This window comes from Pholcus phalangioides, unplaced genomic scaffold (assembly GCF_987345545.1).
Source record: "Pholcus phalangioides strain wild (caught in Gottingen) unplaced genomic scaffold, Ppha-v1.0 ptg000022l_1, whole genome shotgun sequence".
Classification (NCBI taxonomy): Eukaryota; Metazoa; Arthropoda; class Arachnida; order Araneae; family Pholcidae; genus Pholcus; species Pholcus phalangioides.
In genome coordinates, this window is record NW_028301615.1 from 40,441,752 (window position 1) to 40,467,259 (window position 25,508).

Here is a 25,508-nt window from a genome sequence, read left to right on the forward strand (position 1 = left end):
TTACAGAACTGTTCAGAGCTTAAAGTTTTACACAAATCTAACAGATCTAAGATAAGTTGACTTCATATGAATTCAAAGGATGATTGTAACGTAGTCACCAAAAAAAAAAAACGAATTTCTCACCACACGACAAGGTTTATGCAAATATAAAACTTGAGTGGTGGGTCACGTAACCATGAAGAAAGTTGTTTTTATAAACGCAAATAGGGCGCGGTAGCCCAGGTCGATAAGATACTCGCCTTAAGTACCAAAGGATATTTAGAGGTGTCGCGAGTTCGATACCCGATTCGTCCTTGTCAGAATCTTTCCTGATGTGAGGAAGTACATCAGAAACGGTGACATGACCATAACAAATGCTTGTTACCGCAAGGAACCCCCCCCCCCCCGGTGGGGATTAGCTCCCCAACCTCTTGGCGAGACATGTAAAAAAGAAAAAATGGCAAGCACTTCCGTTCAGAATAGGCAATATAACTGTAGGTCTCAATGTAGTTAGACCTCACCTGCAGATAATACCGTGGTGCAACAAAAATTATGAATGCAAGTAATCAGTGGATGAATACAATATATGCACCAATAAAAAAAATTAAAACCAATAAATTTTTTTCCATCTTTGAAATCATTTTTACTTCAATAGGGTACATTTTTCCCAGATGATACAATACTGTGCTGATTTTGAATCTCAGCACCAATTTTCTCAGACGCAATAAAATGAGGGTTATGATCAGAAGCTGTCATATAACTTATGAGAAATGACCTGGAATTGTGAGCCCAAAGCACTTCATTCCTTTTCTCATCAGAGTAATTTTCAACCACAAGAACACCAGCACGCTTGCAATGTATGTTACTAAGATAAGGAGACTTGATGAACTTGTTCTTGAATATGGTAGGCAGATTAGAATCTTGATTTTCATTCAAAGCTTTGAAGCATTCCTTAGCAAATGTTGTTCTGATCAGATATTCTCCAACACCAGATACACTAATACCAATTTTCAATCCAGATACATCTGACTCGGCCCAACAACCTGCTCCATGCACGGCAGCTTGACCGACACGTCCTGGATGTTTCATCAACAATCCTCCACTTGAAACAGCACTGGCAATGTTACCAGCAGAATCTACAGCAACTGCACCAACAGTATCGAGAGCTGCACCTTCATTCATCATCAATATATCATGCTGCTGTTCATTGCCAAAAGCATTAGTAGACACATAAGGCAAAAATTTTGAATATGCCATTTTGGAATCTTCAGAAATCATAGCAGTCGATTCAATAACATCAAACCCATGGTTTCTAGCCCATTCAACAGCTCCTTTTCCAACAAGAGTACAAGGTGGCACTCGTCCACCTGATAGTAACCCATGATTTTGTTTCATCAGAACAGCTTGCGCAATTCTGATTGGATTCTTCAATCCATAAATTGCACCAACAGAACCAAATAATAAACTGGAACCATCCATAATTGCAGCATCACATTCAACATTTCCATTGATAGTCAAATTAGAGCCAAAGCCAGCATTTGTTACAGAACTGTCTTCCAAAACAGATACTGCAGTTGCAACTATTTCAACAGCAGATGCATCTGCACGAATCAACTTGTGCGCCTCTCTGCATGATTTCTTGCATGCTTCTCTGAAGGGTTTTCTTCTTTCCTTGGCATGATATCCAGCACCAGCATGGACAGCAATGAATCCAGACATCTTTCAGTCAACCTTTTAAATAAGAATAGGGAATTACCATTCCTTATTGCAGATGTGCAAACTTCTTTTCAGTGCCCAAAAAGAGCTGATGCCATGAGAACAATAAGAATTACAAGAAAATCAAAGGTATATTGATTTTATCAAGTTTTTTTTACAAATTCTTGCCAACAACAGCAGTCAATTCTTTTTATCAATGGGAACGGAAATATCAAAGATATGCCTGATGCAAGATTTTTTAAAGAAATCCAAATGTTCCATGTACTAAAAATATTGTGAACAAAAAAAACATTTTTGATAAAATTCATATCTCCCAATGTCTTGAAGAGAAAGACAACCAAAGGAAAGTAGCTTCATATTATGATCAAATACCCAAAATATGTCTGTTCTACCAGTCTTTCTAAATGAGAAATACTAAATGAACTTGAAGATGGTTGACAATGGCAGTTTGATTTTCAATTTATGCTGTTCTTGGCTCTTTTCTCATACAAATGTAAATGTCTACAAGACAAAAAAAAAATGTTTTTTCATAAGCTATTCTACTCATAATTGCATACATAGGCAAACAGAACATAAAACCATTCTTAATAAGTGATGACTTAAGAAAATATTCCATTTATCACTCAATTCTGATGAACACAACTATTTCTTTCTTGTCATTGTTTTTATGAAGAATTGTTCAATGATGCAGATTCAGTATTTTCTGATGTAATAGTATCTTGCAAAGAAATACTCTCATAGCTCTGGGGACATCATCCATCTTTTCAACTCTAACTACCAGAGGTAGCATTTCATAAAATTTGTAAATCCCACTGTACTAAGGAAGTCAATTTAAAGTATTTTCATTTCTATATCTAGAAAGATTCTTTCAAATTTGATGCAAAAAATAAATAAAAAGGAAGTCTCAGATTTTTGCAACATCACAAATGACTACTCACCATGGTAATCTTTTGAGTTTCAATATAATCGAGTAGCCTGGGGCTCAATAAATCCTAGGTAGGTAATCATAGGTCAAAGAACATTTTTTTTTTTGGTCAAAGGAAATTCTAGAAGTGCTCAAAAATAATTTTTTTCATTGTTTTTTCAAAAAAAATATGCTTGGTCTGGGTTCTTAATAGTCTGTTTGATCATCCTTGGCCAAAACTCCAGAAAAAACAGAACCAACTTATAATTCAAAATCGTAACCTTCTGAATTTCAAATTTTTATTTTCTGATTTTGTTGTTTTCCCTTAACAGAACATTCGTTTATCACATATTTGCATGTTTCCTTGACCTTCGTCAAATATTTTACACTTTCCCTGAGCCTTTTTCATTACCCCTGACTTTCCAGGTCACTGGAAACCCAGTTGGTACCACAATTTTTTTTTATCCAGCTCTGGATTAAAAAAATGTTGATTTACACAACTCGACATCTCTGACAAGAATCAATACGATTTTACAGCAGTGCTTGTAATTATATTTCAACCATGATCATTATTTTCTGGCACACAGATATTGTGACCATGATACAAGTTTTTCAATTAGTTATATATATATAAGCAAAAAAAAAAACCATATCAGGCAGGATTACCAATTCCTTTTGAATATTGTGCCCAGTTCAACCCTTATAGTTGCATTGCGATAGTCAGCATGATTTGGTTTTCCAACATTGTCATGAATGAGAGCCAAATTATCTTTCATACGTTTACCTTTTACCTTCCAATAAATAGTCAATTATCTTACATGTCTCACTGCAGCAGGCAGCAAATACCATAACCAAGATTAGCAGGTTTTTGACACATGGCAGTTTTTGACTGTTTAAACTGTAACGTCAAAAATCCTTCATCTAAAACCTCAAATATTGCTTTTCAATACAGAAATTCCCATTGGAAATACACACATTAATTGCATGCAATGTTTAAAGTGACTGTTATACAAAGAATAAATATTTAATATGATTGTAAAATAATTTTCTACTCTACAGAATTATTTTGCACCAATATATATATATATATATATATATATATTGGTGCATATATATATGGGTTGTTTTATTATAAAATATGCAATTTAAATAAAGCATAGCATAAACACAGAAGGGAAAACTATGGAATGATTTGACATTCTCTGATTCAAGATGATTCTTGACCTTTCAAAATTTCTTCAACTGCTTATATATGTGTGAATTGATATAAACCACATGCTGTACTCTTTTTACAACAGATAAATGTTTAAAAAAATGTTTATTACATCATATATGTAATGGTGATTTCTATTAAGTTTTCTAGATAACCACTGATACTTAAAACGATACTCTAATTGCGCATAACATTGAAATATATCTAGTTCAAAATACTAAAATGCCATTTAATTTGACAATGCTAGCTTGTATATGATGCTTAAGAAACTCCTGTAACTTATCCTTATTCAAACATAGTTATTCTTACTTTTGCACTATGATATATTTACAACAATAAAAAAAACCTTGACAAAATTTATAATTGGGGGAAGAGGATGTAAAAATCACAATTTGCATGACTTTAATCCAGCGGTTCTCAACCTTTTTTAACTTGCGGAGCCCTTTCTAACATATAATTTCTATAGCAAAGCCTGTAGGCCTATTTTTTATTTATTCATCAAAGTTACCGATTCATTTTTATAATTTAAAAAATTTATAATTATTTCTTTATCAAATTTATTGTTTTTTATTTTTCTTAAGTGGCCGCAGAGCTCCTGGGGAATGCACACGAAGCACCAGTTGAGAACCACTGCTTTAATCTAAAAAACTTTAATTAGTCCAAAGGTGATTTACTTCGTTTTGATAAAAATTAATTGAGATATGTCATCGAAATTCTAGATTTTTGATACTTTATAAATGCTAAAAATAATGAAATCTCAGATATGGGTCAGGAAAAAAAAATTGAGAATTTCAACCTTTGATATTTGGGTGAACTTTTATCCAAATGTTACAGGCCAATTGTAACTTACTTTTCAGTGTAACAGAAAGAGATACAATTTTTAACTATTGACATTTCCTTTGGATTGGTGTATCGTATACACAAATGTTGACTTTTATATATCACCCATCCAATTATTATTTTACACCTCACACCTGATTGGGTATAGCAGATGCTGTAACTCTCTCCATTCGCAATTTATTTCAGATTGAAAGGACTTTCTTTCTGCATATGTATTGAAGGAATGACTATTATATACAAAATTACATGGCTCAACTATGGACAAAAAAATAAAATTAATGAATCATTGTCAATTAAATTTGTGCTTACCGGGTCTATTTTTTTTTTTTTTGGAAAATCAGGTTGTCCTATATATAGCCTTCTAATTTTATGAAACACCTGATAATGCTTCTTTTACGCCATGGTAACCCTTTCAGACGCTGCTGCCACAAAGGTTGCTTTTTCTCAGTGTAGAATTTTTTTCTTTTGACCTCAGGGAGTTAAGTCCTGACTTAAAGGATTGTGTAAATTCTGAGTTAGAAATATGGTGAATATGAACTTTGGGGGGGGGGGGGGCTTTCATCAGAGGGCAGCCCCAGGGTTGTTTGGTTTAAACCACGTTGGTTTAAACCATGGTTTAAACCTTGGTTTTAACCAACTGGTTTTTTTAAAAAAACCACTTTGGTTTTTTTCAAAAAATCAGATAAAAGTGGCCTAAATATTATTTTTTCCCCTGAAAAATATCATATTTGTTCATTATTAGCCAAAATGTTTCATATTTATCTTATTTTATATCCTTGGGGTACATTCTGACTGTATATCTTTAAATGACATAAGATTTTATAAGTGGTTTTTTTCAAAAAGTCTCATAAAAGTGGCCAGAATATATATATATTTTTCATATGAAGTATCTTAGTCATTTAAAGTTATATATAAAAGCCAAAACTTCTCATTCTTACAACATTTTCTAACCTTTGGCTACATTCTGATGCTCTATCTTTAGCAAATTCATGAATACAGATTGCATCACACATCTAAATGTAGTGGTGTATTATCTCACAGGGTTTCTTTTTCCCTTCACAAAGAAGCAGCTACAGTAGTGACACCATCATGCTAGGGGCAGGTGGTCCTATAATCCAATAAAGACACCAGCTGTCCTTAAAGGACAAAGACTAGTGTACTAGTTGTTACATTACCTCACATACATTTTCATTCCCATAAGAAGTAGCACATCTCCTACTCTATATCTCCCAGTCTTAATATTCAATAGTTGTTTTTTTTATACTTTCACACACACACTGTTAAGCCCAGTTAATCAAGGTTCTACTGTATAGTAGTAACAAATTTATAAAAAATAATCAGCTATATACAGGGTGATTATAATTTAAGTTTTGATTCCAAAACTATACAATAAGTACTGATCGGAATGACCTGAAAATTTGCATGGATACTCCTGGAGCAATGGAAGTTTCTTTCGCAAAAGAAAAAAGTGCAAAATGTGCAAGTAGATGATGCTATACTTGGCCAGCAGTATAATCTATTTTGTGCAACCACATCATTTCGGCACTTCCACAGCATCAGTGTGTGGATAGAACTTCTATCAAGATGCACATTGCAATACCAGCAAAGCAGCTGCTGAAGACCCATTTTGACAGGATGCACCTTAACCCTTGTAACTACTGGCTGTGGGGGTACCTCAAAATGTTATAAACAGTGGTCAGATTGCAAACTTTGATGAATTGTAATCTCCAGCACATTCCCTATACGTTAGAAGTTCCTCATTCCTCAGCAATATGAACGGGGGAAAGGGGGCGCGTTTGGTTTAATAAAGCTGAATTGCAAGCACATCCACATTATGACCATGGCATATTCCGATTCTGCTGTTGAACAAAAATTTTTGTGCTTTCAACCTCATAGCCAGAACACGCGGTGGACAACATATTTAACATTTTTTGAGTAAGTTGTAGTTATTTGTTCAATTACTTCATTTTTTTTGTGATGTTTCCGTGAATTATGGACTCGTGCAATGCTATAATTAAGTTATAATTTTGCCTTGACTGGCTATCGTTTCCATTCTGCGAGCAAATTTCCCACATGTTGGATGATGTCATTAATTTTACATTTTTAAGTATTTTTTCCCCTTTTCCCCTAATGTTTTTTCCCCTAAAATTGAATTTTTTCAGGAATATTCATGTCAATTTTCAAGTCATTCTGACAATCGCTCTTTTTTTAGTGTTTTGAAATCAGAACCTTAGTTATAATAACCCTGTATATCGTAAATCATCGTTAATTAATCCGCATTATTTATGCATCATTAAATGCATTATATTCACCTAATTTTTATTACTTTTTGCAAAATAGCTTCCTAATTAAGTATACTGAAAGTAACTGGAGAAAAACCTTTATATATTATATGATTAATAATAACATTGAAAGAATTTTCAAACATGAAGTGATCCATTGAGTTAAGCAAAAAATAATTAAATGGCAAAAGTTGGTTTTTGTTAAAATTTAATAAATATTTATTGATTAATTAGCATGGGAATAGTGTTAATTACATTAATAAACATTTTATTTTTGTTAATTATTGGAAGTTTGAATGATTTTTCAGAAATTTCATTGTTTTTAATGTTAATACCATTTAAAACAAAAAAACCGGTTTAAACCAAAAAAACCTGGTTTAAACCAAAAAAACCCGGTTTTTTGGTTTTTTTCAAAAAAACCGGTTTTTTTACCAACCCTGGGCAGCCCTTAAAATTGACAACTTTCAGGATTTTTTTTAAAGATGGCTTCTCTCTCTCTCCCCAGAGGTGCCACAGTACTCTAATTTACTTGCATCCTGGGATCAGATTATTGGCAAAATCTGGGTGCTTCTTCAGTGAAAATGGGTCAGTCTTGAAAAAAAATTGAAGTAGTATGGTTTCCCCTTCTCCCTCATTCACTGGTATCCCTGTGTGTAAATCAAATAATTCATTTCTAAAGCCATGTTCAATCTAATGGTTAATTGAAAAAAGGGTTAATTTATTATTTATTAAGGGTTAATTATTATTATTAAAGGTTATTATTTATTAATTAGGTTCTAATTCAGTAAACTAGGTTCTTTTACTTTCATTGTCTACTAGTAGAGAAACCTTAGCTCTTTCAATAATATCTTCTGATTACCTATCCATATAAATCCTAGCCAAGCTATTTCCTAGTGGAATGCTTTTCTTTTCCCTCCCTGATGCTCAGCAACTCTGATCTCCCATCCTTTAACTGCCACATATTTTCACACCTGTGAGGAATGTTTTTCACACATGGGAGCTATGTCAGAGCATTATTATGTTAGTGACACTTAACAGTGTGCTTGCGTGTGTGTTCAGCGTTTGGCATGCTTTGTGTTCAGTAGGTGGTAGGCTATCATCTATCCTCCCACTTGCTAATGAGGGGGATTTGACACTTGATGCATACATATTTGTGTTGTCAATCGGTGTGATCACACACATTCAGGGTGGAAAGTGACTAAGTCCATTTCGGAGCAGCTTTGGAGCAGCAAAATTCAGGATTCTGAGCAGTTTTTGAGCAGCAAATTCAGGATTTGGAGCAGTTTTGGAGCAGCAAATTCGGGATTTGGAGCAATTTTGGAGCAGCAAAATATGGGATTCGGAGCAGATATTTATAAATTGAAGCAGTGAAATTAACAAGAATATTTTCGTTAACCCTCAACCCTTTTCAAAATAAAACTGCACTGTCTTTTGTTATCAAACATCATTTCGTCAGCTTGATTTTTGTTTTCGGTGTTTTAGGCTTTTGACACCTTGTTTGAAAGAGCGGCTGTCATAAAATTTTTTACACCCGTCTATTTAAGATTATTTTTGCTTACTGACAGACACTAGTTGCTGCCTTGAACAGCTGCACTTCAAATGAGCTAAAAGCTAAGTTTTTAATTTTTTTATACTTGGAAAGAAATTGTTGCAAAATGGGAGAGAATTTCGGAAGAATCAACTCGATGTTTGGCGATTCAGCACTCATCTGATTGGCGATCTGACACTCGCTGTTTGGCGAGATTATCGATTTAAAGCTCGTTGTTTGGCAAAGTTTCTAAACTAACATTCGTAATTCGGCGGACATGCGCTTTTTACTCCCGGAATGAAAATTTTTTTCACGAAACATCGGGATTTAACACAATGACAATCGACTACAGTAATTTCTGCTGGTTCCAGTAACGACTTTTTTTTTTTTTAAACGGAAACACTCGAATTTGCACTTTAAAGCTGAAAGGCATTGCAAACCATCTTCAGTACCACGATCACGGACAATATCAGGGTTTCGCGATGGACAGCCCGATCAGGGACGGATAGTTTAAGTATAGTGGAATAAAACACGCTCTTTCTCGTAAAGAAACGTTTCGTGGCTAGCAGGAACAAAACTTTTTGGCGTCCTTTCCGAAATTCCGGGCATACTGGAGCAAAATTCGCTATTTGGCGTAGAAAAATGCGAAAATACGCTATTGGAGCAGGATGGCGCAAGATATTAGTTTTGGCGCAGTGCGGCGCAATTGGCGCAGAGTTCCCACCCCTGCAACAGATCTTCTTTTCCAAATGGGGCCAGCTCAAAGTTAGAAAATCTTATTCAGCAGATTACCAGTGCACAATCGTGGGTTCCAAACCCAGATTTTCACCAAAGGCAAAATATGACAAGGTGAATTTAGGTGCTAGCAAAAGGTTATAGCACCAAGCATTTTTTCGGTGGTGGTGATATTCATTGTCTTTTATAGGACTTGGGGACGTTTCCATGCTAGCAGACACACTGATATAATTTCTGATAATTTTGTGCTACCCAAGACTTCAATCATCATACATATAAAAAAATTAGGCACGGTAATGTCAACTTTCCAATTGACATGGCGCCTGGGATTTGTCAAGCCCTGTTAATGACCGAAATTTTTTTTTTTTTTGGAAGAAATTATTTCACTTTCCTTGTACCCCTCGAAAGGCTGATTCTGTGTACATACTCCCGATTTTTGCGATGAGAAACGGTGATGGCCGCATAGCGTGTAGATGACAAAACTGGATATTCAAGGTACAGTTTTAACAGATTGTTTTGAAACCCCAATGATCTCAAAAAAAATTTTACCACTTGAACAGGTGTTCCAATCCTTTAAGATTTTTCACAAAAATGAGCATTCACAACCTTATAATATAGGAACGAAGCGAATTTAAGCTGTATAGACACTATCTTTGAATGGTTTTTTTTTTCAAACCGAGCACAACTCAGGTCTATCACCATGTATGGGCGATTTACTACCTAGTGAGTTGTGCCGGAAGTAGGCAATGTAGCCAAATTGATTACAGTACTAAAGATAGTTTTCAAAATTCTTGTATTAGTAGCGAGTTATAGGCTATAATTTCAATGGCATAGACACAGATAATGAACACACACAATGAACCCCTCCCCCGAAAAAATTTGTGAGGAGGCTAAGCATATTCACCCCATAATTAATGAATAGGTCTATACAATCCACTACACATCCCTTTTTTCTGCGTACACCCTTAAATATAATACAGCCTTGAAGTTGCAACAAACTCAGAAGAGTGATATTAGACATCAAGAGAAACAAAAATTGCCATAGAACATGGTATCGCAAACCATGTTTGGTCGATGAAAATCTCAAAAATACTTATGAAAGGTATGACGTCGAGTGAGACAAAAAGACCAATAAGTAGAAAAACATTTATTTGACACCATGATTACAACACAGCCTGTGCTGTACAAAATAAAGTACAACAATAAGTACAAAAAAGTAGAATAAGTACAAAAATAATTTACTTGACAGCATGATTATAACACAGCCTGTGCAGCACTGTTCAATGTCAGAAAGTAAATGAAGAGAAATGATTAAAGGAGTTGTTCGAAGTTGCGGCAGCGAAGGTCATTGCACAGCCAACAGAAAGGGAGTAACAATTGTCAGATGCACGCTCCCCTCCAAAGCAGAATATATGCAGAAAAATCAGTGCTCCTGCAATACTATCAGGAAGAACTTTAAGAAAAGTGTAGAAAGCACTATTATGGGTATGTACCGCAGAACATTTCCAGTGAGCCGAGATCTCATTATGAACAATGAAATTACGAACAATGAAAAACATTCTGCTTTGGGGGCGATCTCAAAGATACCAGCTGTCAAATAGATGTTTTTCTACTTATTATTGGCCATTTGTCCCATTCGACATCACACCATGCATAAGTATTTTTGCGATTTTCATTGACTAAACGTGGTTTGCGATACCACCTTCTATGGCAATTTTTGTTCCTCCTGATGCCTAATATCACCCCTCTGAGTTTGTTCCACTTCAAGGCAACACCCTGTATAGTCCAAGCACCTACAACAATTGACACAGTGCAGGTCACTACTCGCATATCACCATCAAAGAGCTTGATAAGCCACAAGTGATCCACTGCCCATGCATTGAAGACCCCACCCCCTGTGTAAGTACATACGGGACATCTACCAGACTGGTGAAAGAGTGCCTGTAAGTTTGTAGTGTTATGCTTCAATAGCTCTAGCTAAAGAAAAATTTATGTCGTTTGCTGTTAGAACATGGTAGAACATGGACACAGATATTTATGTCCATATAGGATGCAAGATCCCTTAGGACATAAATACAGGGTGGCCATAAAATAGCTTTCCTTGTCTGGAGGCATCTGCAGCTAAAACTAAAGAGCAAAATGAAGTTGTGTGAATTTCATATACAGACTGTGGAAGCCATGGGGAGATTGACTATGCAAAAAAAAAAAATTAGTACCAAAAGTTGCATATAGGGAATATTTCAGTACTCCTGTCACATATGCACCAGACAATTTGCATAAGCAGTTCTTTGATTGATTGTTAGTGTTGTGCTTAATATGTGCCCTACCTTACCTAAACATGTTTTTCTTGCAAAGCTGTTCTACCCTAGACAGTGTAATGTTGTAGTGGCTCTTGGGGAATTTAGAAGGCTCCATAACCTGTGTAAAGGTGTAATGTCTGCTGTAGTACTGAGAGCTATGATTAGAAAATTTGAGGAAACTAGATCAGTAGAAGTTAGAGCCGGCAGAGAACAAAAGCACTAACAGACGATGCACTAACAGAAGTTGCTACTGCATATTCAATGATATAGGGACTAGTAGTTGTCTAAGGGTTTGTGTAATAGCTTACAAAATCAATATGCCGTGTACTACCGTATTGGAATTTGCTGCATTTCTATCCATGTAAGATCAGTCACGTGAAGCATTAAAAGTTGTGATCAAATCTAATAGCACTTGAGATATTTCAGAGTAAGATCCTTAGACGAAACTACTTCACCAAACACCAACTCTGGTCATATCGCTATATTGCAATTTACTGCCATTAATGAGATGGGTTGGAAATCGGAAATTAAAGCACTGTCTATCGGTGGTCGCTCATTTTGTTAGGGAAAATATCGTATCTACCAATATCCTCCCTTGGGTTGGAACCCGGGACCATGACAGCAACCTTCACGGTGGTAGATGAGCATCTTACCACCACGCCACTCAGGCCCTTGGACCAAACATTGGCCTTATTTGGTTCATCAGGAACATGAACATTCGTAAAGATTCCGGAGTATGGAAAACCACTGCTTACACTAAGAAGCTGGTTAAAATTAAGCAGCAGAACAAGGCTCCGATTTCCAAGACCCAATAACTATCTACACATGCCCAGACCCATGGTTTCGGGATTGTAGTAAATGATCTAAGAGAAATAAAAAAATAGAGTGAGAGCAGCTTGGAGCACTCTTAAAGTCAAAGTGATACTACATGTCAAATTTGATTCTCTAAAATTGAACTGCACTTGATTATCATTTATGGTGGGATGACTGCCATATTGGCCCCGATAAGATTCTATTTTATCCAAAACAAATGTTGATGAATATAGTGAGTTTCATAAATTCATTTATAACTGTATGGTATGGCTGATAAATTCTGAATACTCCATTTTACGAACTTTAATTGTAACTATTCACTCGTTTTCAGCTCCGACAGGACCAAAATCTTTCCTATCAAATATTTTTGGTTCTATATAATATCATTCATATATATATATTGTTACAAAGGGTAGGAATTTGAAGAGGCTTGAGAAACACATGCAAGGTTCGCGTGGCATGAGATTGTTAGAATAGAAGAATGAGATTCTAAAGGGATTTGGACAGGAGAATTTGAAGAGAGAAGTGTGAGTACGTTTGGAAGACTGCTCTAGTTTTTAGCAGGAATTCTAGTTTTTGCAAATAAAGACGTTTCCTTGTTCTCTGATTCTCGTTCCTGTGAGTTTTTAGCCATCTTTAAGTCCCCAGCAAAGAATCCTAGGAGAGATCCGCACAATGGGGCAAATCTGGTGACAGCGGTTTGATGAGACCCAGCAGTGGTGATGCGACATAAACTGGTGTCAGAAGCGGCACGCTGCAAGGACTTGGATGGTCAATACCAAAAGTATGGAGAAGGAAGGGATGGAAGAACACTTCAAGCAGCTGATGGTTCAGATGAAAACAGGCGTGGACAAACTGATATCAAGGAGTGTCTGCAAGGACGATCTCGCTGCCTTCCAAGAAGACGTCACCCCACCTATTGAGGAAGTCAGCACGTTCATCGCTCCCATCAAGGAGGATGTCACGAACTCTATCACTGATGTGAAGCAAGCCATCACTGCTGCTTGTGAAGGAAGTGCCCTAGGTCAAGTGTACCATGGCTCACAGAGGCATGGTGGGTAAGCATGGACTAGACGTGGAAGGCAAACTTAACAGGTTTCCATGTTGGATAGGCATCGACCCTGGAGACAAAGTCTGCATCGTTTGGAGAGACCTGGATCGAAGACTTCACAAGTGACTTCTGTGCATGCCACCGTCATTGACCCTGCAGAGTCAAGGGAAGGAAAGTGACTGTGCATGGAAAGTTGGAAGTATCAGCGAGGTTGATGTCAGTCACCATTGTCATGCCGTTTTTGCAGTCTACATCCAGAACTCATGCATCCTTGGACTGAACTTCATGAAGCAGCATGGACTCTTTGGACATTTGGAGTAACCAGTTGTACAATGAAAGAACAAAACACCGTCCTACTTGGAGGTTGTCACGACGAAGTCCTTCAGTGGAAAGTGATGACTGTTCCAGAAGCAGGAATCTCCAACTCTGTATCTTACCAACCCACCACTACAGCACTATCCCCAACTGGGGAATGGATGATGGTGGGATCGGAACTGTTCCCTTGAGAGAGCCGAGGAGCCATAAGAGACAGATCCAGCATCTTAAGGGAGCATTGTGGAGAAATGCCTGATTCTTATCGAGGAGACCATGCCCATGGAACTGTCGTTGTTGTCTCAAGGTAAAAGAGAAATATGGGTCTGCAGACCCTACAGTGAGACAGCTAATATCTCGACTTGAGTGACGATCCTAAGAGCGACGAGAACACCCGAAAGGCGTAGCTGGAAGATCCCAACATAAGAGTGATCGTACACTGGAAGGAATCCACTGGGAACAGACAAGCATGGCAAGACGTCGTTTCTTCCAGTCCGACCACGAAGAGATATTGGGCGCTCTGGGACTCCTTGGAGATGAGGAACGACATGCTCTACTGCTGTTGGGAGTCAGAGGCTGTAAAGACTTTCAGATGACAACTCATCATACCCGGAGGCAGTGTGGAAGAAATTTTGAAAGAGTTGCATAGAAGCACGATTGATGGACATTTCAGCATCACCAGAATGCTATGGAGGATTCGTGTGTGATTCTATTGAGACAAGTTCAGGACCAATGATTGTGGAGAAGTGGTGTGAGAACTGTGCTGCCTGAAAAGGACCTCCGAAGTGGACTCATGCCCATCTTCAATGTAACAGCGTTGGTGCACCGTTCAAAAGAATCGCCTCACTCTTGACATCCTAGGACCATTACCTGAAACCCACGATGGTAGCAAGTACATACTTGTGTTGGACTGTTTCATCAAGTGGCTGGAAGCATTTCCCGTTCCCCCAATGAGGAGGCAGAGACGCTGGCGCAAGTGTTGGTGCAGAATTGGGTGCCTCGATTCGAAGTCCCCATGCTGATCTATTTCGATGAGGGAGGAAACTTTACATCCTCGGGATGCGCAAACTTCTGGGAATGGAAATGACGCAATCTACTCCGCTTCGTCCGGAATCCGATGGGATGGCAGAGAGATTCAACAAAACCATCCTGAATCACCTCTTACTGTTCGTGTCAAAGTACCAACAAGATTGGGACTCAAAGTTGCTAGCCTATAGGAGTGCCGTCAATGAGAACACTGGATTCTCATCACAGATGCTCATGGGACAGGATCTTTGGCTGTCGCGTGACTTGCTGTTTGGGCGACTTCCAGATGCTGCTCTTTGGCTCTTTGTATGGAAAGAATAAGTCAGGGAATTCCAAGAGCACCTTGAGTATGTGCATCGAATCGCCAGAGACAGGATCCACATCAGCTCAGAGAAGATGAGAGTTTGCTACGATGCAAAGGCCACATCTCACGAGTTCAAGGAGAGAGACCTTGTTTGTCTTTGAAATTCAAAAAGCTAGAAAGAGGGCATCCGAAATGGCAGTCAACACTGAAGTTCGAGGTGGCCCATGTCAGACTTACTCATTACCACAAGGACTACGGAGGACTCACTGATTTGAGGGCTACATTGCCTGGGATGAGCAACTGTCGAGGAGAGGGCAATGTTACGTAGGGTAGGAATTTGAAAAGGCTTGGGGAACGCATGCCCATTTGCGTGACATGCGATTGTTCGAATAGAAGAATGAGATTTTAAAGTTCATTTGATCATTTTTGTCGCACCACGGTCATTTTCTGCATTAGAGGGCTAATTAGACCGGGACCTACAATTTATTGCCATTCTGAATGGCAGGCTTGTTTTTATACTCATCGAGAGATTGGTGCGCTAACCCCTCTATGGGGGACTCACTGTGGTAGCAATTTTTTGTTGCGGTCAAGTCGCTGTTTTTTTTTGTTGTACCCATGTCAGGAAAGTTTTCTGACAAGGACGAACAGGGTATCGAACTCGCGGCACCTCTAAACATCCTTTGGTACTTTAGGCGAGTATCTTATCCAACAGGGCACGATTGAATTTTGATTTTTTTTTTTCTCACAAACTTTATTGTTGAACATTTCGAGTTCAAATCATTTATTAGTGTTATTGTTATTTTTTAGTGCTAATCAAAATGAATTATGTACCACATTCCCTTAAATGACCAATTTTTTTTACATGCAAAAAAATAGTCAGTGGTCAGAATGCCCACACAAAAGAAACCCTTGATTCTGACCACGGCGTCTGACTTCTTGAAATGACGTATTTTTTCTGATGTGCATAAAATTTGGTAATCAACCCAAGTAGGATCCCCATTCAGCTTGATAATGGTTGTATTCACCCTTCGAAGATGTCACCCATAGTGTCGCTTTAGAAATTCATGGCTTTTTCCTCTTTATTTGCCTTTATCAATGGTCCCTTCTTTGATTTATCAAGGGAAACGATTATTACTATTCTTAGTTTTAAACGTATTTAATTGCAAACGTACAAGATTCGTAAAAATTGAATCATCAGTCCAAAGAAAAAACTGAAATACTCTTTTGGCAGTTTTAAAGTAATTAAGAAAAGAAAAAAAACGAGACAAATATGAAAAAAACTGGGACTCATGTCCCATCTCTGTAAAGGGGAAAAAGTCAAAGCAGCAGATTGCCAGGTAAATTTGGTTGCCAACCCATGCTTCAGAGAGTGTGAACACAATTGCATATCTAGTGTGTTACAACAACACTAATTCTAATTGGACATTACCTAATCATAAATTCACCTGAACTCAACTCATCTCAACATCTTACTCTGTACTTCATGTCAAAATAGAACACTGAAGTCCAACATGTGTTGGTGGGAATAGTTTTGTGTAAAATAAAATTTCTGGATATGTGATTCCATAGGCGTAGATAACTCATATTAAAAATCTAGTTTAAATTGTTTTAAGAATGTGTAAAGTGCAGTTGACAAAGGGGGCCAGCAAGGGCATTTAAATGAATATTTTTTTATACAACACGATCATTCCTAAGAGATCCTTACAATGTGTAATGAAATAAATAATCTGTACTGAATAAAAATAACAATTTTCAATATTTTTTCAATCCCCAACAATAATAACTATCATTTACAAGAAAAATTGATAGAAATAACATTAAAAGTTCAAATTTGAAGATGGCAATTCTGAAGTTCAAATTTGAAGATGGCAATTCTGAAATTCAAATTTGAAGATGGCTATTAATTGTTCTGGTCGCAAAAGCAAATACTGTAGGCCAACCTGGAATTAATGGGATATACAGTGGAACCTCCCATAACGGACACTCCCCGTTAATGGACACCTCGGTTACCGAACACTTTATGAATTACCTCAACAGAATTTCGGACATACACTCCTCATTAGCTGAGAAATTTTTTTTGTTTCGTGAGTGTCGGTCATTGAGAGGTTCTAATGTAGTTCAAAATTTTTCAGGTGCAAGATGTTTCAAATGCAATCACAAATCTTTGACAAAAAATCTAAATCACATATAAATATTCACAATTTTGAGGATTCGAGAATGCTGAATTAGTAAAGCTAAGCGACAGTCATCATACTTAAAAAATATCTATTAATAAATTTTTTTATTTTTATTAAAACTAAGCAACAATTGTAGTTGTGTCTGTGTTTTTAAAATTTTTTTATTATTAATAGAAATTTAAGTATGATGCGATTATTACTCTGACTGCAATCAATGTAAATATGTGCATCTGTTTTGTGAATTATAATTTCATAATTCATAAATTTAATTTTTTTTATGTTTTGTAATGAAGTTTGCTGTAATCTTTTGGAACTTTACTGTAATTATTTTTGAATTTTTAACACTTTTTATACTACCCTGTCGTGCAGGAAAACATATTGATAAAAAGAAAATCGAAAATTTGTCACTGTATCTCTCAATTTTTTATGCGTATTTCTAACATCACTTCTGGGGGGGGGGGGGGAGTTGATAAGAAATTTTGTCTTTGAAAAGGGGGAGATGGGCTGAATAAATTTGGGGAACACTGTACTAGTCTACATTATCAATAGAATAATGCACTGCAGCAATTAAAAGATTCAGAAATTAATACCTATCTGGTATAGCAGGGCGAGACAAATCCCAGGCGCCAGGTTGCCATGGCATCTATAAAATCAGTACCGCCAACTAAAATTTTCTGTATGTGATTGCTAAATTACAGTCTATAAATAGTCCTCCTCACCAGATCATGGCTTGCCGCAGTCTCAATGAAGAGATTATAGCAGGTGATCGAAGAAGATCTGGGCCATGCTGGAAGCTGTGCATGTATGTGTTGTGCCACCTCATTGGACATTTGGCCTGTTGTGGACTTGTATTTGTAGCTAATGTGAAGTCTGTTTTGTGTAATGCTTGTTGTGTGTAGTGCTGCCATCTGCCATCAATTTTTCTCACTATGAATAAAGTGTAATGATTGAATAATTGAATGGTTGTAGGCCTGTTGCTCTCTGTGGAGAGACTTTTTAACAAGGAAATCTGCTCGCATTAACATCTCGAAGTACATATTGCTCGCATTAACACCTGAGAACACAGAAAACCAACTTCAGCAAACCACCCCCATGGCAACAGTGGGGTTCAAACTCGGTTCTGCAGGATGCAAGTCCTTCACTATGACCGCTCAACCACCACCACAGCAGCACATAGGGAAGTCCTAGAAAAGTTTTAAAAAAATCATTTGGTATCGTTTTTCTGCCGCTGTCGTGTGGTCATAGTCCCCAAAGCAGAATGTTTTGCGATGTTCTGCAACGAACTCTCAGCGGGCTGAAAATGTTCTGCGGTAAAAATTCGCATGTACATAATAGCGTTTTCCTACACTATTCTTAAAATTCTTCCCGATTGTTCTGCAACAGCACTGGTTGTTCTGCGACGTACGTCGCACATTTTAGCACATTCTGCTTTGGGGGTCATAGTAACTGACTCACATCATGAGAAACCGGGTTTAAACCCCACCAGCACTACAGTGGTGATCGGTTGGAATTGGGTTTTCTGTGATTCCCAACTTGTTAACTGATCTCTCCGCAAAAAGTCTAGCCACAGAGAGCAACAGCCCTAAAACAGTATAATTTTTCAGTCATTACACATCATTCATAGTTCATAATATAGATGGCAGAACTGTTACAAGCATCACACCAAAACAAATTTCGCATCATGTTCACAACACCTACACTCACAGCTTCCAACATGGCCCCAGGTCTTCTTCGACCACCTGCTTATATCTCTTGAGTCAGAGCGAAGGACCATGATCTGGTTAGAAGGAGGAGGACCATTTTTCTTGAGATTAAAATCATTTTTGGCTTCTAAGAAATTTGGCTGACACAAAATTTTTTTCCCATTTGTCAGGCCCTGCGCTGTAGTTTAAATAGTCAACATGAAAATGAAATTCTTACCTATTTTCAAAGACTTTATTTTGAAATCATTTCTACTTGACCTAGACAAAAAAAATTATATTAGGTTACAGCCAGTAACACAAGTCTAATCTCAATAAAAAGTTTGTAAAAGGATTTTTTTTGCGCAGTTTAAATGTCTTTTTTACATTCTGCATTTGTTGGACTGAATTTCCAGCCGTAAAATCACCATTTAAATGAGTCTGGGTGCAAAACAAAGTAAAGTGTTTCACTGAATTTATTAAAACCTCTCATCTCTAACCGGTGCTTGACAAGCGCCAGTTCACCATGGTGACTACAAAAACTGAATTGGCATAAAATTTTGCACATGCATTTAAATTGGAAGCTTGAGAGCAACACAAAATTTTTAGAACTAGCCTGATGTCTACTAACTTTCGGTATATTATGTTGTCTACTAACAGGTAACAGAGAAAAATGTCATCAATATCTTGAAAAGTCTGGGGGCAAATATAATTTTGGATCATTTTTTTTTTCAGAAGGGAAAAAATACTTAATTCTTAAGAAATTTTGTTACATTTCATTAAATTCGTCAAGCCCTGACATTAACAATCTGCTGCACTCAAGTACGTAAGTTTAATTTCATTCTGTAGTCATATCTATTGCTTTTTTTTAATTTTCATGCAACAAATTTTTATCCCATTCTTGTATCTTTCATGTTTTCATAAATTCAATATCTAACCTCAAGACAGTTAAATTTCAATTGTTTGATAACCTGATATCAGTAATGCAACTCTTTACATATACTGTTTTGAACTTCAAAGTTTTATCATATGTAATTAATAATATAATTTATATAATATAATCAAATCGCAAATTTTCTCACTTATAAATAGGAGGTTTAGGACAGTACGGTAAAAACTGTCCAAAACCTTGCCAACCAATTCAATCTAATGCCAAATTCATTATAGCACCAGAATTCTGCAAATATATGGTGTCTCAGAGATGCCACTTAACTTATCTGGATCTCGGGACCCAGGTTATTTGAAAAATCTGGGTCCTTTTTGAGTGAAAGTGGGTCCCTCTCAAAAAAAATGTATCTTGAAAAAAATTATGCTCCCCCCCCCCCCCCCATAATTCACTGGTACCTCTATGTATTTAATTCCAGCATGCCCCAGGTCTTTGATCACTTGCTTATATTTCTTTATTGAGACTCTTAAGCAGTCAACTGTCCAATTAATTTCTCCGACCGTTACCTGCAATGCCCCCTTTTTTCTTGAAGGTGCATGCATTTTTTCCCCTTCTTTTTCCTTTTCTTTTCTTGGAAGTTTGAAATATTAAAATATTTTTTATAGCACGTTTTTTTATAGCTCGAATGTGTTGAGACGCAATATGACACCCCAAAAGCGGGAGGCATAATGTCCTGTGACTAAAAGAAATACTGTTGATGGATTTATATGGAACCATAGTAGTTGAACCTTTGCTAAAAGATATATGAGTAATAAAACAGATGCATCTCTTCACAAGGGAATCGGAAATCGAAAAAAAAAAAGGCGATGGGGATGCAGCTTTGCAAAACATGACAAAGATAATAGTAATAATAATCTCAGATGTTGAAATATAATTGTTCAACTCTATCTAGTGATGAGATAATAAAGTAGAGGGATGGCTGTACAGATGGCAGCACATGTATGACAAATTATTTCGTCATATCTATGTGAAAAAGACAGAAAAGTCTGCATGTCAGCAAAAAAAAAAATGCTGCCGTAGGCACCCCCATTACGTATATCACGACCGCAAATGCCATCATAACCCCTTCACTGGTGAAAAGAGACAGATAAAGTTTGAGCGCCTGCAAATGATGTCGTAGGTATCACCATTACATATGGCAGCAACAGCAAATGCCATCGTAACCACTTGACTGGTTAACAGTTGAAGGCATACATTTATATATCTACTAATAATCAAGTATAACTTCCCTTCTAATTGATTTTATATTTCGTTTAAAAAAATCTTAGCACACTTTCAATATCTTCTCATCAAATTTAGAGCAAATTAGATTCCCTCTCTCCTCTCTGACACTTATCTTCTCATCCCCTATTCATACTTTGGTTTTCCTGGTAGAATGATTTTATTTTCCTTCCCTGTGTGCTGATCCACCATTCTGATCTGTCACCATTTAACCGCCACCTATTTTAACACCTGAATATGGGAGCTATGCAAGATTTGTGTTGGAGAAACTTAACAGTGTACGTGTCCAGCATTTGGCGTGTTTTGTGTTCAGTAGGTGGTGCTATCTATCTAGCGCCGCAACTAGATACTTTCTCAAATGGGCAAGTACACATTTTGGCCCACCCATGTAATATAGAGGCAGTTATAAAGGGTGAATTTGGTGCCCTCCTCTAGTCCAGAGCCCAGACAATAGGGCCACCTGTCCCTCGCAGTTGCAGTCCTACATCTATCCTCCAAACTGGTAATTCGTGCATTTGAAGTTTTATGTATGCATATTTGTGTTGTAGGTCTGTGTGATCGCCGTTGCAACCAGAAGTTTTTTCAAAGGAATAGCCAACTCAAAATTTGAAATCTTTAGAAAATCACATTTTTAGCCGATTACCATTGTGCAATCGCAAGTTCCAAACACTGATTTTCACCAAAAGCTAAATTGGGGGGGGGGGAATAGGGGGGGGCCTCTTCCTTCCCCCTTACACAGAGATCAAAAATTAAAAATAAAATTAGATCCTTGTGCCCCTCCAAAAGCCGATTCTGCTTACACACCCGTGATTTTAGCGATGCGAAACGGTGACTACGGCATAGCAGCAGATGACAAAACTGGATATTCAAGGACGAGTTTTACAGATTCGGTTTTTTTTCCCACGATATCGGGTAAGTTTTATAATTGGAACTGGCGTTCCGATCCTTTACAATTTAAAAAAAAAAAAAAAGTGCATTTGCAATATTGTAGGAACAAGACGAATTTACGCAGTAGAGACGCTGTCTTTGAATGCCAGCCGATAGCCGTGAAAGTACATAATTTCCCGTATATAACCGGGAGGAGGAAATCCACAGGGTAATAAAAAATCCAAAATTTAAAGCTTCTGTACACGGCCCCTCATTCATGGAAGAAACTAGATATCAGCCATCTTATTCTTCAACAACCTGCATGCATATCAATACAGTACAGTGTACAAAGTAGTAAAATCAGTTTTTCAATGTCGTGCGATGATACACGGGAAAAAGAAAAAAAGAAAGGGGAAAAGTTGGTTGAGTTTTTTTCTTCTTAGAGCTAGGAAAGAATGCATCCCGAAAGATGCGTGAACAAAATTTTAATGCATCCTTTTCCGAAATTCTGGGTATTTGACGCGCAATACCACGTCAATGGCATTCTCTGCAGTCTTAAATGAGGGTTCAACTGTAATGTAGTACAACTAACATCAATTAATGAATTTTAAGAGAATATAGTAAAAGAAATATATGAAACAATTATGTCTTTAACTTTTCATCTGAAAGATAAAGGAAGCATTAATTTTTTTTAGGGGAAACATAGGCCTATAGCTTTGGATTCAAGCTGACAGAGCCTCACAAATTTAGAAGAGAGTGGGGAGGAAGGAGGTTTCTCCGCTGTTTACCATGCACATGAAGGTGTTGTTTAAATAATGATATTGGCTAGCTAATGATATTGGATGTTTGCTTATTATACTGTAGTTGCTGTCATCTATAGAACTGACTAACTTAATATTAAAAAAAAAAATTTCACAAACTGTAATAAAAAAATGTAGAATTTGAATATTTAGTATCTCAGACCAATGAAATCATCAAGACAATCAATCGGATTGTTTGCAACTTCTTGTCCGAGGATGCTGCTCATGGGACATCGATAATAAATTACTACTTCATTCGCTACCATCAATTATAACAACAGCACTTGCGTTTTTCTTGAAAAATCATAATAGCCTAGTAAATTTAGGCAAAAAGCAGGGTTGATGTGACACAAATTCATAACTAGCTGAAATTTTCAGAATTTGCTCCTAGATATATGTAGAATGGATCCTGAAAAATCCCCCAATTTTCCATGCAAGTGTCCATCCAAAATGGGAGATCAAAGATGGCCACCAAACACTTTTTGTCTTGAAGGATTTTTTCCCCGTATCCCAGTCAAAAACCATCATTTCTCGATTCTGGAGAAACCTGTGCACTCCACTCTGGAAGAATGCCTTTTTTGATTTATACCTAGGTTTACACAATAAAAAAATAATAAATGAGTTGAAAATTGATTTATTTGACGTCAAGATGTAAAATTCTTCTGGTTAAAAATTCAATGTTGATTTGTTTTCGTCTCATAACCTTGAAACTATCGTCAAATCATAAGAAAGGATTGGAATGTTTTTATAGTCCCAAGTGAGAGGACTTTTTTTTTTTTAAATTGAAGATCGGTTGAAAAATGGTCAAGATATTTCTTTTTTTTACTAAAAGGGTCGTTATGATCTCATATAGTTAAATTTTTCGTATATAGTTAAGTACTTGATGGATAACTATGAGTGTTTTTAAGCTATGCTTTTACAAGATATTTCTACTGAGATAGCTTCCTGTATAGTATAGAAAATTATATGAAATTCTAAAAATATTCCAGCCCTCCCTCATTTCACCCCATGGGATTTCCATATAGCAGTCATGGAAGATTTTTTACGAAGATATTCTATATGAAAAAGGGAATGTATACTTTTCTTGGAAGTGGTTACCCTTTCTAAAACGTATTTCTAAATGAAGATAAGGAAGAATAAAGGTTTTTTGAGGTCAAGGCCAATTGATTGGCCGAGGAGATCTTTTTTGCAATGAAGGAACTGCAAGTAGAGTTAAATATTTTTCCTTTGTAAATTTGAATACCTGATATTCTGACGGGACTCAGAAATGTTTTGGGAAAGTAAAAACTTAACTGTAGAAAAAATATGTAGCTGAAATTTCTGTAGACAAACGATGTCACAGAAAAAGAATCAAATTATGGCTTGGGCCAAATACGTTTTGAATGGGTTTCCATGATGCAACTAATAAAAAAATTTCAGAACACGGGCAGAAATTTCTCAACCAACACCTTCTTTCACCACGCTGAAGCTGGCTGAAATGCTAAAAGCCAAAAAATATGAGCTTAGTAAAGAGGGTGAGAAGAAATCAAAGAGCAACGTTATATGATGCAATGAACATAGTGAAACTACAGTTGCATGAAACATCGCTACTGGAATATAATTATTTCATAATGAAAATTTATCAAGGAAGATATTTGAAAGCAAGATACGGTGAAAACAAGCCATCTTAAGCGGGTACGTCATAAGCGGGATCAACTGTATTTTAAGTCTTAATCCCTCATTTAGTTCGAGGTATTGTATTGTTTTTGTCATTTTCTCATTTTAACAGCCATGGTATTATCCCTTTTTGATTATTTTTTCTATGGCAAGAAAGACGTTCGAAAGCAAGACTCCTTTTCACTCTCAGCGATGAATTCGGGACATTTTTCTCGCAAAAACAGATTATACTACAGCTGTTCCAAAGCAGATATCTAGCTGAGGCAAGCATCTTCAGCTAAGAATGAAGCTGATGTAGATATCTTCAGCTGCAAATGGAGTAGTGACATATCCTGAATGAAACGGAAGTGACGGACCCATGTGTTCGATGTGACAGAGAAAAATTTACCCCATATTATTCGTCTCGTGGGAGGGACGATTCCCCCCCACCCCTCTGTATTAGGGCTTGGTTGGGGGGGGGGGTACCACTGTTCAACATTGAATGTAGAACAGTAGTACACTTTCAATTGTAATTTGATGAATGAAACAAGTGATTGAAACATCGCAAAACTTGACCCAATAAATTGCTTGAGAAATCATTCCATGAGGGAATAATTCTCTGTGTGAGAGACGAATATAAATCACACGCATGAGTATAATGACAATCAATTCATCATTTCTACTCATATTATAAGCTTTGTAATTATAACACATACGGAACCGATCAATGATAACAATTAATGAATCCTTGGAGATATTACCATACATAAAAACTGCAGATATTTCATTAAAAATGTCATTTCTTACCACAAAATAAACGGACGAAAATAATAATAACCAGCGCGAATACACACACGGCAAGGTCCCACGATTTTATACCACGATTTCCATGGTGCGAGTGTGTGAGCAATGCAATTGAAGATGCATTGCGTACCGATGACGCAACAACGAATCAATATAGATTTTACGTAAAAATTGTCTGATACGTGGATAAGAGAAGCTTCGTGATTGTTCGAAATTTACACCTACTGTACTCTCTCAAACAAAAACAGAAGATATGATTTGTGATTCAATAACCATATAGCCCGCATTTTATGGGTCTTGCAGCAATATTTTCTTCTTTGACCATACCTTATGTGTAGGCTGACCATATTTCCTCGAGAGAAATACGGGACATTGA

General features: G+C 36.8%; 2 protein-coding genes across 4 annotated transcripts in view; both read right to left on the reverse strand.

Annotated features, from left to right (window-relative positions):
• ctrip (E3 ubiquitin-protein ligase ctrip) overlaps positions 1–25,218 on the reverse strand; it is a 220,630-nt gene extending 195,412 nt beyond the window's left edge. For both annotated transcript variants that reach the window (XM_089249354.1, XM_089249352.1), the window contains exons 1-2: positions 25,136–25,218; positions 19,101–19,141 (exon numbers count right to left, since the gene is read on the reverse strand). The gene's annotated coding sequence lies outside the window, so the exon portion shown is untranslated. The remainder of the gene's footprint in view (positions 1–19,100; positions 19,142–25,135) is intronic.
• Tasp1 (Taspase 1) lies at positions 585–25,227 on the reverse strand. 2 transcript variants are annotated; one of them, XM_089249359.1, is made up of 3 exons: positions 25,136–25,211; positions 19,101–19,141; positions 585–2,196 (listed from the first exon to the last, which is right to left on the reverse strand). In XM_089249359.1, exon 3 carries the CDS (start codon positions 1,696–1,698, stop codon positions 628–630), a length of 1,071 nt encoding a protein of 356 aa, XP_089105485.1. In that variant the 5' UTR covers positions 1,699–2,196; positions 19,101–19,141; positions 25,136–25,211; the 3' UTR covers positions 585–627. The 2 variants fall into 2 exon arrangements, with proteins under 2 accessions (XP_089105485.1, XP_089105483.1); XM_089249357.1 differs by having other exon boundaries at positions 586–1,710; positions 25,136–25,227.
• Between the last annotated feature and the right edge of the window lie 281 nt (positions 25,228–25,508).